At 35.7% G+C, this 12,650-nt stretch overlaps 2 protein-coding genes across 3 annotated transcripts; one reads left to right on the forward strand and one right to left on the reverse strand.

Annotated features, from left to right (window-relative positions):
* The first annotated feature begins 1,610 nt into the window (after positions 1-1,610).
* Positions 1,611-8,336, forward strand: LOC105637435 (RNA-binding protein 208). Of its 2 annotated transcripts, XM_089725062.1 has the most exons (13): positions 1,611-1,783; positions 1,954-2,119; positions 2,430-2,491; positions 2,658-2,760; positions 3,301-3,377; positions 3,770-3,831; positions 3,945-4,032; positions 4,882-4,957; positions 5,631-5,661; positions 5,753-5,872; positions 6,554-6,669; positions 7,106-7,279; positions 7,713-8,336. In XM_089725062.1, exons 2-13 carry the CDS (start codon positions 2,051-2,053, stop codon positions 8,025-8,027), a joined length of 1,293 nt encoding a protein of 430 aa, XP_089581188.1. In that variant the 5' UTR covers positions 1,611-1,783; positions 1,954-2,050; the 3' UTR covers positions 8,028-8,336. The 2 variants fall into 2 exon arrangements, with proteins under 2 accessions (XP_089581188.1, XP_089581187.1); XM_089725061.1 differs by lacking the exon at positions 1,611-1,783 and having other exon boundaries at positions 2,024-2,119; positions 6,584-6,669.
* A 609-nt stretch (positions 8,337-8,945) lies between these two features.
* LOC105637436 (kinase with adenine nucleotide alpha hydrolases-like domain-containing protein) lies at positions 8,946-12,442 on the reverse strand. Its single transcript, XM_012220891.4, has 7 exons — positions 12,006-12,442; positions 11,801-11,913; positions 10,967-11,683; positions 10,795-10,896; positions 10,287-10,715; positions 9,421-10,179; positions 8,946-9,320 (listed from the first exon to the last, which is right to left on the reverse strand). The coding sequence occupies exons 1-7, from the start codon at positions 12,181-12,183 to the stop codon at positions 9,261-9,263; spliced, it is 2,358 nt and encodes a 785-aa protein (XP_012076281.1). The 5' UTR covers positions 12,184-12,442; the 3' UTR covers positions 8,946-9,260.
* Positions 12,443-12,650: the final 208 nt, after the last annotated feature.

The raw sequence follows: 12,650 nt of genomic DNA on the forward strand, positions 1-12,650 counted from the left end.
ACGGATGGTGTCGGGGTCTGTATTTTTCAAGCTCAGTCATGGCTGAGTTATGAGGCATAAGAGAGGTGCTGTGTTGGTTGAAGTTGGAGGGCAGGTTGGAATAGGTGATTGTTGAAATATATTGTTTAGTGGTGGCTAATGCTTTGGACCGATTTGTTCCCATTAATACTTACTTTCGTGCTTTTATTCAAGTTCTGAAAATTCTAATAGATGATTTTGCTTCTTTATCGTTTGTATTTGTTCGAAAATCAGTAAAATAATGTGCTTATTTGTTAGATAAAGCTTATGTTTTTAAGACTAATCTAGTGGAGTGGGATCTTGTCCCTCCTCCTTTATTCATGATGTTATTCTATTTGATGATAATAATATTTAAGCAGCATTTCTCAGTTAAAAAAAAAAAAGTAGCTTTTTCAAAGAAGTGACATATATAATGGTTAATTGTTTTATGTAATTATTTGATTGCAATATATGATTCAAAATTAATAATATGTGTAATGCGTTAATTGTTTGTCTTTATATTTATTAAAAAAATCGATATAATTATTTATTAAATAAATTATGTTGCGTTAAAATATAATTAATTAATACAATGTTAGAGAATTAACAGTATATTAAATAATAATTTATAAATTTTATTATATGAATAAATTACTTAATTTATGTAGTTTAACAATATATATGGTTATTGTTTTATATTACTTTCAAAAAAGTTATTTAAAATAAATTGAATAATAATTTATTTATTAAATTAAATTATTAAATATAATTGATTAATTATAACGTTAGGCAATTAATAATAATTTTTAATTATTTAAAATAAATTATTTAATTTATAAATTTGAATGATAATGAGTTAGTGTTTATATTAATTTCAAATCAAAATAATGAATTTTACTGTCTTTCTTTTTATTTTTTTTATTAATTTTTTTAAAATTCCATTATCAATTCATATTCTTGGGTACATGTCTATTTATTAATTTTTACACTTATAATCAAAAGGTCTTCTTTTCTTACTATTTATTGTATATTTTGTTCATATTTTAAAATAGCTTATATAAAAAATTTGACTCAAAACCTATCATACACGTACATAGATATTTTTTTATCAATTTTATTTATTTTTTAACCGTCAATTTTATTTAATTTTAGTATATAATAAAATTAAAATCAAAAGCAACCAATGTAAAAGAGAGTAACCGATGTAAAAGAGAGTAATATGATTTTTTGCTAGGGAGCTCAGCACATGCTTCGAACCATTGGTAAGTCAAACTCATCTGATTTCGTTAGTGTTTTACATAATATGTAGTTTTCATAAAAAAAATTAAAATTTATTTTAAATTAGTTTGATTTTTATTAAACTTAGAGAAAAGCTCAAATTTGTCTAAAAATAATTAAATATAAATTAAACTGAACCAGTTGATTTTAATTCGATTAAATATATTAATTGAATTGGGTTTCACTGGTTTGACTTTAAACCAAACCAATCCCATGGTTTTTCACTCCATTATAAATTTACTTGTATGGAGATAAATGTAAATTAGATCGAAAATACATGGTTCTAACTTTTTGAGATTAGACCAAAATAAATGGGTCATTAGTGAGATTTGGGGGTTTTGCGGTTTGGTGGTAGTTAGTGTATGTATTTAGTTTTTTGATTAAATTACTCGAGAAAACAAAATAACCAAACAAAGGCGCCTCAAGATAGAGGAAGCGGAGTCCTACTTCCAGGCAGAGACAGGGAGAGTCCCAGTCGTCGAATTCTATCTATCGATCAGAGCCTCAGGTTCCTCATTTTTACGTTCGTAATGCGATAAATTGGAATTAATTTCTTAGATTCTATTTTTAATTTTTTCCGCCAAAAAATTATAGAACAAGGAATTATGATAATTAAAATTTTGATTGAGAAGAATAGGTTGTGATCTATCTCTTTCTCACTTGTTGTTTCTTTATTAGTGTATTTTGTGAAGAAATATCGGAGAGGGAGAAAAGGAATTATAACAGCATTGGCATGCGACACAGGTTGAGCCAACAAAGGTAAGAAGAAGCCCTAATGCAGCAAGCTTTGCTTCAACAGCATCACATGTACCATCCAGGCGTACTCGCTGCTGCCATGTCTCAGGTTCTCTTTTTATCCCCTTTCTATATTTTTGATTTTCAATTATTTTCAGTTCGCTTACAATTGGGAAACTATTACTCGGTATGAGCATTCTTCATTCAATTGGTAATTACTTCACCAAAAACTGCATCTCTTTGTATACCACTTCTTTTTGATTTCGAAAGGCTTGCGCTTTTTAGCTCTATAATGTCGCCTAGATGCATTTCATGTCTCTTCTTTTGCTGTGTCCCTAAGTTGCAAGCATGCCAATGGATGTTCTCTCAATTTCAGGGCTTGATTTTTTAACTTTATCTTCCTTTTACTTTTTCTGCAGATGGAACCAATCCCCAGTGGAAATCTGCCTCCCGGTTTTGATTCGTCCACATGCCGCAGTGTGTGAGAACTATTTACCTTTTCCGATGCCTTTGGTTGCTTCCTGACTTTCATAAATGTGCATGCTTCTTGACTGGTTCTACCCAAAACACATGTATTAGTTCATTAGAGATATTTCATTTTTTCTCGTTTTACATGCTTATTAATCCGATGGCTCGATTACTTTTAGTTATGTAGGAAATATTCATGTAAATGTCACTGAGAAACTTCTTGCTGAAGTTTTCTCGACTGCTGGTCCTCTTGCAGGATGCAAGCTCATCAGAAAAGATAAGGTTTGATTATTACTCAAATTGATTGCCACATCAATAGATTTTTATTTGTTATTTTACCAATGCGCCTCCTATATATGTTAATTTCTTTTGGATGTTCTGTTTGTTTTGTTTCCTGTACATGCATTATTGTTGATATGTCAATTCCTTTATTAAACATGGCCATCTCTTATGCATCACTATAATGCATTTACTATGAGAGAATGCAGATATACCTTTTTGTTTATGACATAGAATGTCAAGATAGAAACTAAGCTACAGTGCAATCCGTGATAAGAAGGATGCTATTCATATATACTAATGGCCCATTCAGTAAATTGGACCCTCATCCATAGACACTTCTCATGACAAATAAACAAATTATAAATACAAATAACAGTTCCAACTTAGTCCACCTTTATAAGTATTGGTAACCACATAAATGTTCTATTGACTTTTATTGCCTATGTTTTCCATAATCTTTATGCCGTACTCTTTCCCGTGAGTGGTGCACTGTGTGTGATGCACTTATTTGATAGTTTACTTCTTTGGTTGTACTTGCAGTCATCATATGGTTTCATAGATTACCATGATCGACCATCTGCAGCCCTTGCAATAATGACACTCCATGGGCGTCAACTGTAAGTATGTGTTTCAAATTAAGGTTTTATTAATCTGTTTGGTAGATTGTCTAGAAGTTTTAATGTGAGAAATAGATTGATTTTTACAATTTTGTGCACTTGATTTTTTCTCTTGCAGACATTTTTTTATCTGATTAGCCAACTTCTGTATTGGCAGAATCAGCCATTTGAATGTTGCTCATTTAGTAATCTAGCTTCAGAAAAGCATTTAGCCTCTTTTTTTCTTGTGAATTCAATAATACTGACCACCACTTTTTCCATTTTCTTCCGTGCTTCCTCTCTTTCCTCCCTCCCTTCCTCCCTCCATTATGCATTTTTTATTTTGGGGCCTTGTGGGTGCTAAATGATTATTTACATTTTCTTTTTTGATATGTATTAAAATACTCTTTCAGTTACGGTCAAGCACTTAAAGTGAATTGGGCATATGCAAATAGCCAAAGGGAGGACACATCAGGTTACTTCTAATTTCCAATTTCTCCCCTTATGTTCTTCTTTATTAGTTTGATTGGTTGCTTCTATGTTGCATTTGCATGGTGTTTTGATGAGCTTCTTTGTTGTTTTTGTCAGGCCATTTCCATATATTTGTTGGTGATTTGAGTCCAGAGGTTACTGATGCAACCCTATTTGCATGCTTCTCAGTCTATAGTAGTTGCTCGTAAGTTGGATAGATATTTCTCAATTACCATATTCTCAATTGATTTGGAAAACATTTCTTTGTGGACATGTGGACAATGTTGGTATCATGGCGGACATTGTAAAGACTGATACTTACTCATATCTTTTACACTCTTTTTGTGTGTAGAATGGGGACCTTTTTGTGCTTATTATAACAATAGATAGGGTCCCAAATAGTTGTTGACAGTGCTATTATTTAAACCTGAAACAAATTTATTTAAAGTTTGTTGCAATATCCCAAATCCTTGTACTACTAAAGACCACCCAAACTTGTTGAACTTTATGTATATTTTACTAGTATGTTAATATGTAAATATCTTAAAATCCTCTAATTAGTATTATGTTTTTATAAACCTAATAACTCTACAAATATTTAACTCCCTGTTTTGGCAACCAATTCTCCAAATATTAACCACCAATCCAACGAAAACATTTATTTATATAGTCAATTAGAATTTGATGAAACTGGGTTCGGTAGTGCATACACAATATATAAACTGGAAAGCCTACATGGCGAATGAAACAGATATTTATTTCTAAAACCATAAACTTGTGAATAACTAAATTTTATATTCTTAGAACAAGTCATTCAATCAACTACAAGAAAATTCCAACCCTTTGCCATCCTTATGTTGGTCCAATTGTTATTTTTCATGATTCTTTTGGTGCATTTTCTTATAACGGAAAAATCCTTATGTTGGTCCAATTGTTATTTTTATGATTCTTTTGGTGCATTTTCTTATAGCGGAAAATGTTTATGAAAAAAAAACTTGTTCATGAAGCCTGAAACTCATGATGATTAATTTTTTAAGGTGGTTTATAATTGCAGAGATGCAAGAGTCATGTGGGATCACAAAAGTGGACGCTCAAAAGGATATGGCTTTGTTTCCTTCCGCAATCAGCAGGTATTATCGGTGGCTGCTCAATTAAAACTTATTTTTCTAGATTCAGTAGAAGCCGATAAAATGTGAATAGTGTCTGGCCTCAGATGGAGTACAAACAGATATTGACATGCATTTCAGGGCACTCAGTTTACCTTTGCAAACAATGTGTATTAGGGCCCACACTAATGTCGTGCCAAGATTGAGTTCATGAATTGAGATATCTGGCTGATGATTCTAGAAGGGAATATATCATTCCCTTATCCTGTCAACCACTGCTGATGCAATTTTCATGTCAGGTTTTTGGTAAATAAATATTTGCTTTAGAAATTTCTCGTGTCACTCTGATTTATGACATTGTTGAAATACTTGTTTGCAAGTTGTTCAAGAATGAATTAGCCTCATTCCCATCTGTGGTGGCTTGAAACTTTCTACTATGGTGGGCCTCTGCATGAATTTTTTCTCATGTTTGGTTATTTGTTCAGTGCAAGTTCTTTGTTTTTAGTTTCTATATTGCTAATTTGATCAGACTAATTTCCTGACATTTGATTTGGAGAATAGCAAAACAAACTGGATGACAAATTGTTGGCACTGTCTTGTTTGAGATTTTTGCAGTCTTGGATATTGACAACTTTTTCCCTTTTTTTAAGAATGTACTCAAGCCATACTGATATCAGTACCTTGTGTTACTTTGCAGGATGCACAGAGTGCTATAAATGACTTGACTGGTTTGCATTTAAGAACCTTTTTTTTTTCCTTTTTCGCATTGTCTGGAAAGGATTAGAACAGGATACTTGATCATTGTGCTACAAATTGCAGGTAAATGGCTTGGAAATAGGCAAATAAGATGTAACTGGGCAACGAAAGGTTCTGCATCCAATGAAGATAAGCAAATTGGCGATAACCAAAATGCAGTTGTACTTACTAATGGATCTTCAGGTAGCATGGGTGTCCTCTTTAAGATTAATTTGTTTCTTGTTATGGAAAATCTAAGAATAGTGTGTGTGGGATCTTCAGGTAGCATGGGTGTCCTCTTTAAGATTAATTTGTTTCTTGTTATGGAAAATCTAAGAATAGTGAGTGTGTGTCTGTGTGTGTGAGAGAGAATTGGGGTTGGCCACTACTTCCAAAAGAATATGCAAATTTGTGAAGTGTGCAGCAACAGTATACAGCATAATATATGGATTGCTACTCTTGTCAATTGGCATACTTCGGGTGCTTGATAATTGTGCTTTCCAGTTCAATTAAAATGCCTGGGTTAATTAACAACTTTACTGGCTAATTAAAAGCTAGTTGCCTTAATATATAGTTGGGTGTTTGATATGTTCTTGTTACTAGCAAAATTGTTAGGCTATATTGATGGATTCATGTACTCCCATCCAAGTTCTTTGAATGAGGCTTTCTTGGGTTAATTAAACTTTTAGGGCACGAGGTGGTGCATTTTCCGTATGCTTTCATTTTATTAAAATATAGTTCAGAGAAATAAATGTTCAATTTCATTATATTCTTCTTTTTCTACTTTATAGTTCTGGATTTAAGTTTTTCCTTTCCATGTTATAGTTTGGCTCACTGAAAAGATATCTTTTGCAAGAATGATAGTGAAAACTTGATTCTTCACAGATATTTCATTATGTATCTTCCGTCATGCAGAAGGATGTCAGGAAAATGCTAATGAGGATGCTCCTGAAAACAATCCTGCATACACTACTGTCTATGTTGGTAATCTTTCCCACGAGGTAATTACTGAATGATGATATGATTATGGTACTGCTTTGACCCAGATTTAATCATTTTCCATAACTGCAAACATTTAATCATTATGAGAAAATGATGTACCTTTTATTGTCATACAGAAAACCAGAAAATGTTTTTTGTTGACCAATTTTCCTAGGAACTAAAAAAAATAGTTTCTGGGATACTGACCATGCCAGACAAAGCCTAGGTTGCAAATTAAGTTGAGAAATACCCTTAAGAGCTCTGATGTGATGGGAGCTTTTTTTGAAAATAAGGGAACTTTTTTGTTGACCAATTCTCCCAGGAAATATCTTTGGATGCGACACTTCCCGTGTTTTGCAATTAAACTTTTGAACACAGCTTTCATGTTGTCTTGCAAGTGATACGTGCTTTTAGCTCTCTGATTTTTCATCAACAATTTGGTTTTTGTGCAAAAAGGTTACTCAAGCTGAGCTCCATTGTCAATTTCATGCTCTTGGAGCTGGGGTGATTGAGGAGGTTCGTGTTCAGAGAGATAAAGGTTTTGGATTTGTAAGATATAATGCTCATGAAGAAGCAGCCTCTGCCATCCAGATGGCCAATGGGAAGCTAGTTCGTGGAAAGCCAATGAAGGTCAGGCATAACACCTGATGGAGTCCCTTTTTTTCTTGTCTTTAATTTATTGCTCCTATTTCATTGTTGGATGACAATGTTCTTTTATTCCTTTATAAAGACAGTCTCTATGTCAACTTGTTGCTCTGACAACAATATCCTGTGCTCCAAATTACCCAGTTCAATTTACCTCCTTATTGTACCAACACTGTCAGATGACATGCCTATATGCCTGTCTTGTCCATTGGCATTTTTTTACTTGGTTGTAGCTGCCAGATCTATATCTCCATTGTTGTGGCATGTGTACACATTTGCATAAATGGCATTTTATTTCCCTTTACCAGAGGTGATCAGTGAAGTAGTAATGCTTGATTGCATGCTACCTTGGAAACTTTTCAACTTACAATCATGACAACTTTGTCGCCCCTTTGATTTGCTCTTGCATTTTATGCAGTGTTCATGGGGTAGCAAGCCAACACCCCCTGGGACAGCTTCGAATCCATTACCACCTCCTGCTCAACCATATCAGATCCTACCATCTTCTGGCATTAATCAGGGTTATTCTGCAACTGATTTGTTGGTCTATCAGCGCCAACTTGCCCTGAGCCAGGCTGCTGCATCTGGCTTATCAGGTCAAGCTCTTGTGCAGCTGACTGGACAACATGGCCTAGCTGCTGCTTCTATGGGTTTGAACTCCGGTGGATCCCAGTCCCTCTATGATGGATATCCTAACAGTTCTTCAGGTCAGCAGCTCATGTATTATCGTTAATGTGAGGGCCATTTTCACTGATTATTTTCCTCGGTGCCATATGGGTACCTATCCTTGGATTTTTTTTTTTGTTCTTTTTAAATTTTCAATTATGGGTTCTCTGAGATGTGAGGTCGGTGAGTTCTGGTTTTGTTGTATTAGTGCTTCATGTGACGAGCATTTCTTGGGGGGTTTTTTTTTTTCCAGTTAGATTGTGCACTGTTTTATTAGTCTTTCTTTCTTTTTGTTTCTCTCTTCATCTCTTTGCTTAAATGATCTGTGTAAAGCCTGAGTTTTGGAGAGTATATAGCATGATATTAGTTTGACAAACCTAACTTTGTACGAAGGGTGCAAGAGAGATGCTGAAGCCATTGCCTGATTATTGAAGTTCCATTAAAAATATAATTAAAATAAATAAATTGTGCAACTTGTGCATGATTGGATAGTGCCGTTGTATCTGAAATATGAAAAATAAATTTCATTTGAATGTGCGCGAAGAAGATGCTCTTGTAATTCCTTATACCAATTTTATATATTGTTTCTTCATTTTAACTTCTCTTAAAAGGCTTCAAAGCGGTGACCAGAAAGCATCAATTAATGAATCGTGTTTTTAATCGATCATCCTTCTCGATTTTTAGTTTAAGAAAAATTCTGAGTATCACTGTATTCTTTTTCTAAGTTATCTAATTTGGGGATTAACGAATACAAAATTTAAAAGAAGTGTGTAAATAGATTATTTTGGAAGTCTCAAGTGTGTGTGTATACATATATATATAACCTGTATGATGCAACGAAACGATATATCTGAAAAAAAAAAAAGATTTCGTGGTTTGAAGATTTGTTCCAAGAGTTTTAGCAGTTTTATTCTGTCGTTTCTCAAGTTGAGAAGATAAGTTGGACTGGTTCACAGAAAAACGCAAGTGCAGATTATTTAGAGCTTAATAAAATCAAAAGAATTTGAAATAAACTTGAAAATTGGATATAACACCCAATAACATTTACAAATTTCTAATGTATCATATCGATCTCAGAGTCTCGCCGCTACCTATAACTATAAATGAAAGAAACTTTTGCGTCAATATTACGTACAAACTTCTTAAGCTCTTTGAGTGAAGGCAACAAGAATTTGGCAATAAATGTTAAAAGACCAAAAAGGAGAAAAACAAAATAAAACAAAACCATTTCCGTTGGGATTTCAGAGATTCCCTTTGTACATGTTGGAAGTTGAAAGCCTTGTCATATACTTTTACAGCCTCATGATTCTACAGCGTTTGAAGGGCATCTCGAACTAATCTCAGATAAAATGGCGTCACTCTGCCAAGAAAGGAAAGCAGAAATCAGTTAATCTTTGCATGATTTAAAGAAAAAAAAAAAAAAAAAAGAAAGTCAAACAAAAATGAATGCAGTGACTCACTAGCTGTACAGAAACTTGACTGGGGCTGGGAGAGTGACCAGGACTGGCAGTGGGCATCGCCAAATGCATGGTTTCTTCAGCAAGTGCTCTCAGCCTGTTTAGTTCTGGCAAGACAACTTTGCCAAGATCCGGTCTGTCTTTGCGCCTTAATTCTGCGCACTTGAGTGCCAATTTTGCAAAGTTCTTGGCTTCTTCTATAGGCCAATCAGGTACTGCTGGATCCAACATCTGTGCAAATGCATCTTTTTCAAGGGAACGTTCCACATGATGGGTCAACCCCATCGGTGGTTTTGCTGTTAATATTTGTAGAAACATTATCCCGAGGGAGTAGATATCTGACTTGATCCCTAGCATCCCTGTTTGCTGATACTCCGGATCTATATAGCAGAATGTCCCTGCTGTGGACGTCATGCGATATTGTGTCACGTTGTCTGCAACGGATGGTGGTACTAGCCGGGCCAACCCGACATCACTGATCTTACTCACATAATTTCTATCAAGCAAGATGTTGGCAGGCTTTAAATCGCGGTGCACCAGTGGCTCTGGTTTGCTTTGGTGAAGGAAAAGCAGCCCTGTTCCTATTTCAGCTGCAATTCTGAACCTGAGCTGCCAGGAAAGAACCGGAGTATTTCCTCGTCGGAAAAGACGGTCTTCTAAGCTCCCATTGCCCATGTACTCATAAACCAAGCAACCATATTCTGGACAGGCTCCTAGAAGAAGTACCATGTTAGGATGTCTTATGCAACTAAGCACCTCAACCTGCAGCAAATGGTCAACCACAGTTTTTATTTAAACTTCATGCATGGCCAATTATTTCTCCATTGAAAATCTTTTGTCAAACAATTAAGTAAACACCTATACCATACCTCTTGCTGAAACTGTGACCTTCCTTGGGCTGCATCTGGACGTAAAACCTTAATCGCCACAGGAGTATGGTCTAAATAACACTTGTATACAGGTCCATAACCCCCCTCCCCAATCTTGCGAGATTCTGCAAAGAATTCCGTTGCAGCTTCAATCTCCTCTATGGTATACTTCCTATATCTGATATCTGAGTTTGCGAGAGCATCAAGCGCCTTTCTCTTCTCTTCTGCTTCTTTGAGTGCTTTCATTTCTGCACTCACTCTTTTCTGTGCCTCAATTTCTGCAATCCTCTGTGATGCCTCAGCAGCCTCAATGGCCGCTCTGGACTTGGCTTTCTCCCTTTCTGCAATTGCCAATGCAGCTTCCTCAGCTAGCCGTGCCTCTTCCAATCTGCGCTCTTCTTCCATTTTCCAAATCTGAAGCTCTCTTGCCTATAAATGCAATATTTCAATCCAGATTATAGAGAAGCTGTAATAAGTCATATTGTAGAGCTGACACAATATCTCATACCTTTTGTTTTGCTGTGAGAGCTTCTTTGCAGGCTGTACTGTACATTTCCATCGTTTGCTTAAGCTCAAGCTTCAGCCTTCTCATTTCAGCTTCAACATCTTCCTGTAAGTACAGAATATACATTATTACATATATAATTGCGTGAGATTAAGAAATAAGTTGATAAAATTACCATTCCCTGCGATGCGGAGGAGAGCCTATCAGTACTTTCATAAGACATTGATGACATAAAGTCCGGTGGAGAGCCAGAGGCAATGTCTATGGATCTCCTCCCATACGGCATTGACTCAAAGCTGTTGCCGCAGTCCACGTCTGAAACATTTGAGAGGCGGCTGGTACGGCCTATATCTAGAGCATCATAGAAGGCCGGAAACATACGGTCAACGCTCGGTCTACCAGAGCTGACAAAGGAAATGTCAGTATCTGGCACGGAAAGTTCCCCATATGATTTGCCATTGACACCTCTCCTGGTGAAGGGGGACCTGAAAGTATCTGATTCGTCGTGGGATCTTCGCGGTTGCTCCAAAGGGGGCTTTTCAACAACTCTTTTATTGTTGTTGATGTTATTATTAATTGGAGGCTGAGGAACAATAGGCTCAGGTGGAGGAGCTGGTTTAATGCTTAATTGGTTGTGCAATGGGGAGATAGCTGGTGCAGGACGGGATGCAGGTCGTGTGGATTGAATCTTCCCTTTGGAAATTACATACACAGTTGTAAAATCAGGCGCTCCCTTTAACACAGTGCCTGGAACGTCTGTGATCTTGAATCTAAGAAAGCCTGTTTTGTTGGAGGCGCCAAGAACTAAAGTCTCAATTGCCGTGTGAGTGGTGTATTCAATTATAGCTTTTGCTACGTCCGTGTCTTCGAGCACCACGTCTTTGCATTGAATCTGGCAACAATATATATATATATATATATATATATATATATATATAATTTTTTTTTCAGTTAAGTGAAAAAAAGAAAGAAAGGAAGAAAGAAAGAAGAAAAGAATAGACATACATACATCTTTACGTGTGCAAAAGCAACGAAATGGAAGAAACAAATCCTTGGTCTGAGGATCTGGGTTTTTGCACACCAAAATACAATCTCCATTCGGATCAGCAATTTGGTTCCCCCCTGCACCAAAAATCATCATTTCGTTGGAACTGATAATAATGCGCGTGGAACTGAAAGACAAACACTCAAGACAGGAAGGGAATGTGACGAACTCATAGAAGAAGACTTGATTTTAACATGGATTAGAATGACGCTTGTGCCTCTCTGCAGAATGTGGTCGATTGCCCATTTCAGGGCATTTTGGCTGTTTTTATCCTTGTCTATTGCCACAGCCACTAATCCATTTCCAGTTCCTTCCCTTTTCTCTGTCTGGGATCTTGCTATCCACATTCTCTCTCACACGCAAACTATTTAAAAAACATAACCAATAAAAAGAAAACCTAAAACCCTACAAAAGCAAAAGCAAATGCAAAAGCAAAAATCCTTTTTGGATATGCTCTTCTCTCCCAAGACCAACAGGACAAGAGAGAGAGAAAAACAACAAGGAATCCCTGTTGTTTGTCCTTCAATTGTCCGTTAGTCTTTTTCTTTTTTTCCTTTTTTTTCTCTCAAGTTTTGTAACTCTGGCAACAAAAAAGAAGAGTCTTTAGTTGTATGTTTCCTAAATTAGGCGCGCAGAGCTCTTTTTATAACTGTTTTGATTTTTTCAAAGGACATATTCCTCAAGTGTCTCCCAGTAGTTAGAGACCGCCCATCATTTGCGCCCGCCCACTGACCTCTATCAACTCAAAATTATCCACTGCACTTTTTTTTTTTTTAAATCATCGGTTTTGGACCCTAATTACTAGGCACTGCTC

The sequence above is a fragment of the Jatropha curcas genome, chromosome 8, assembly GCF_041381405.1.
Source record: "Jatropha curcas cultivar XTBG-Jc1 chromosome 8, XTBG_Jcur_1.0, whole genome shotgun sequence".
Classification (NCBI taxonomy): domain Eukaryota; kingdom Viridiplantae; phylum Streptophyta; class Magnoliopsida; order Malpighiales; family Euphorbiaceae; genus Jatropha; species Jatropha curcas.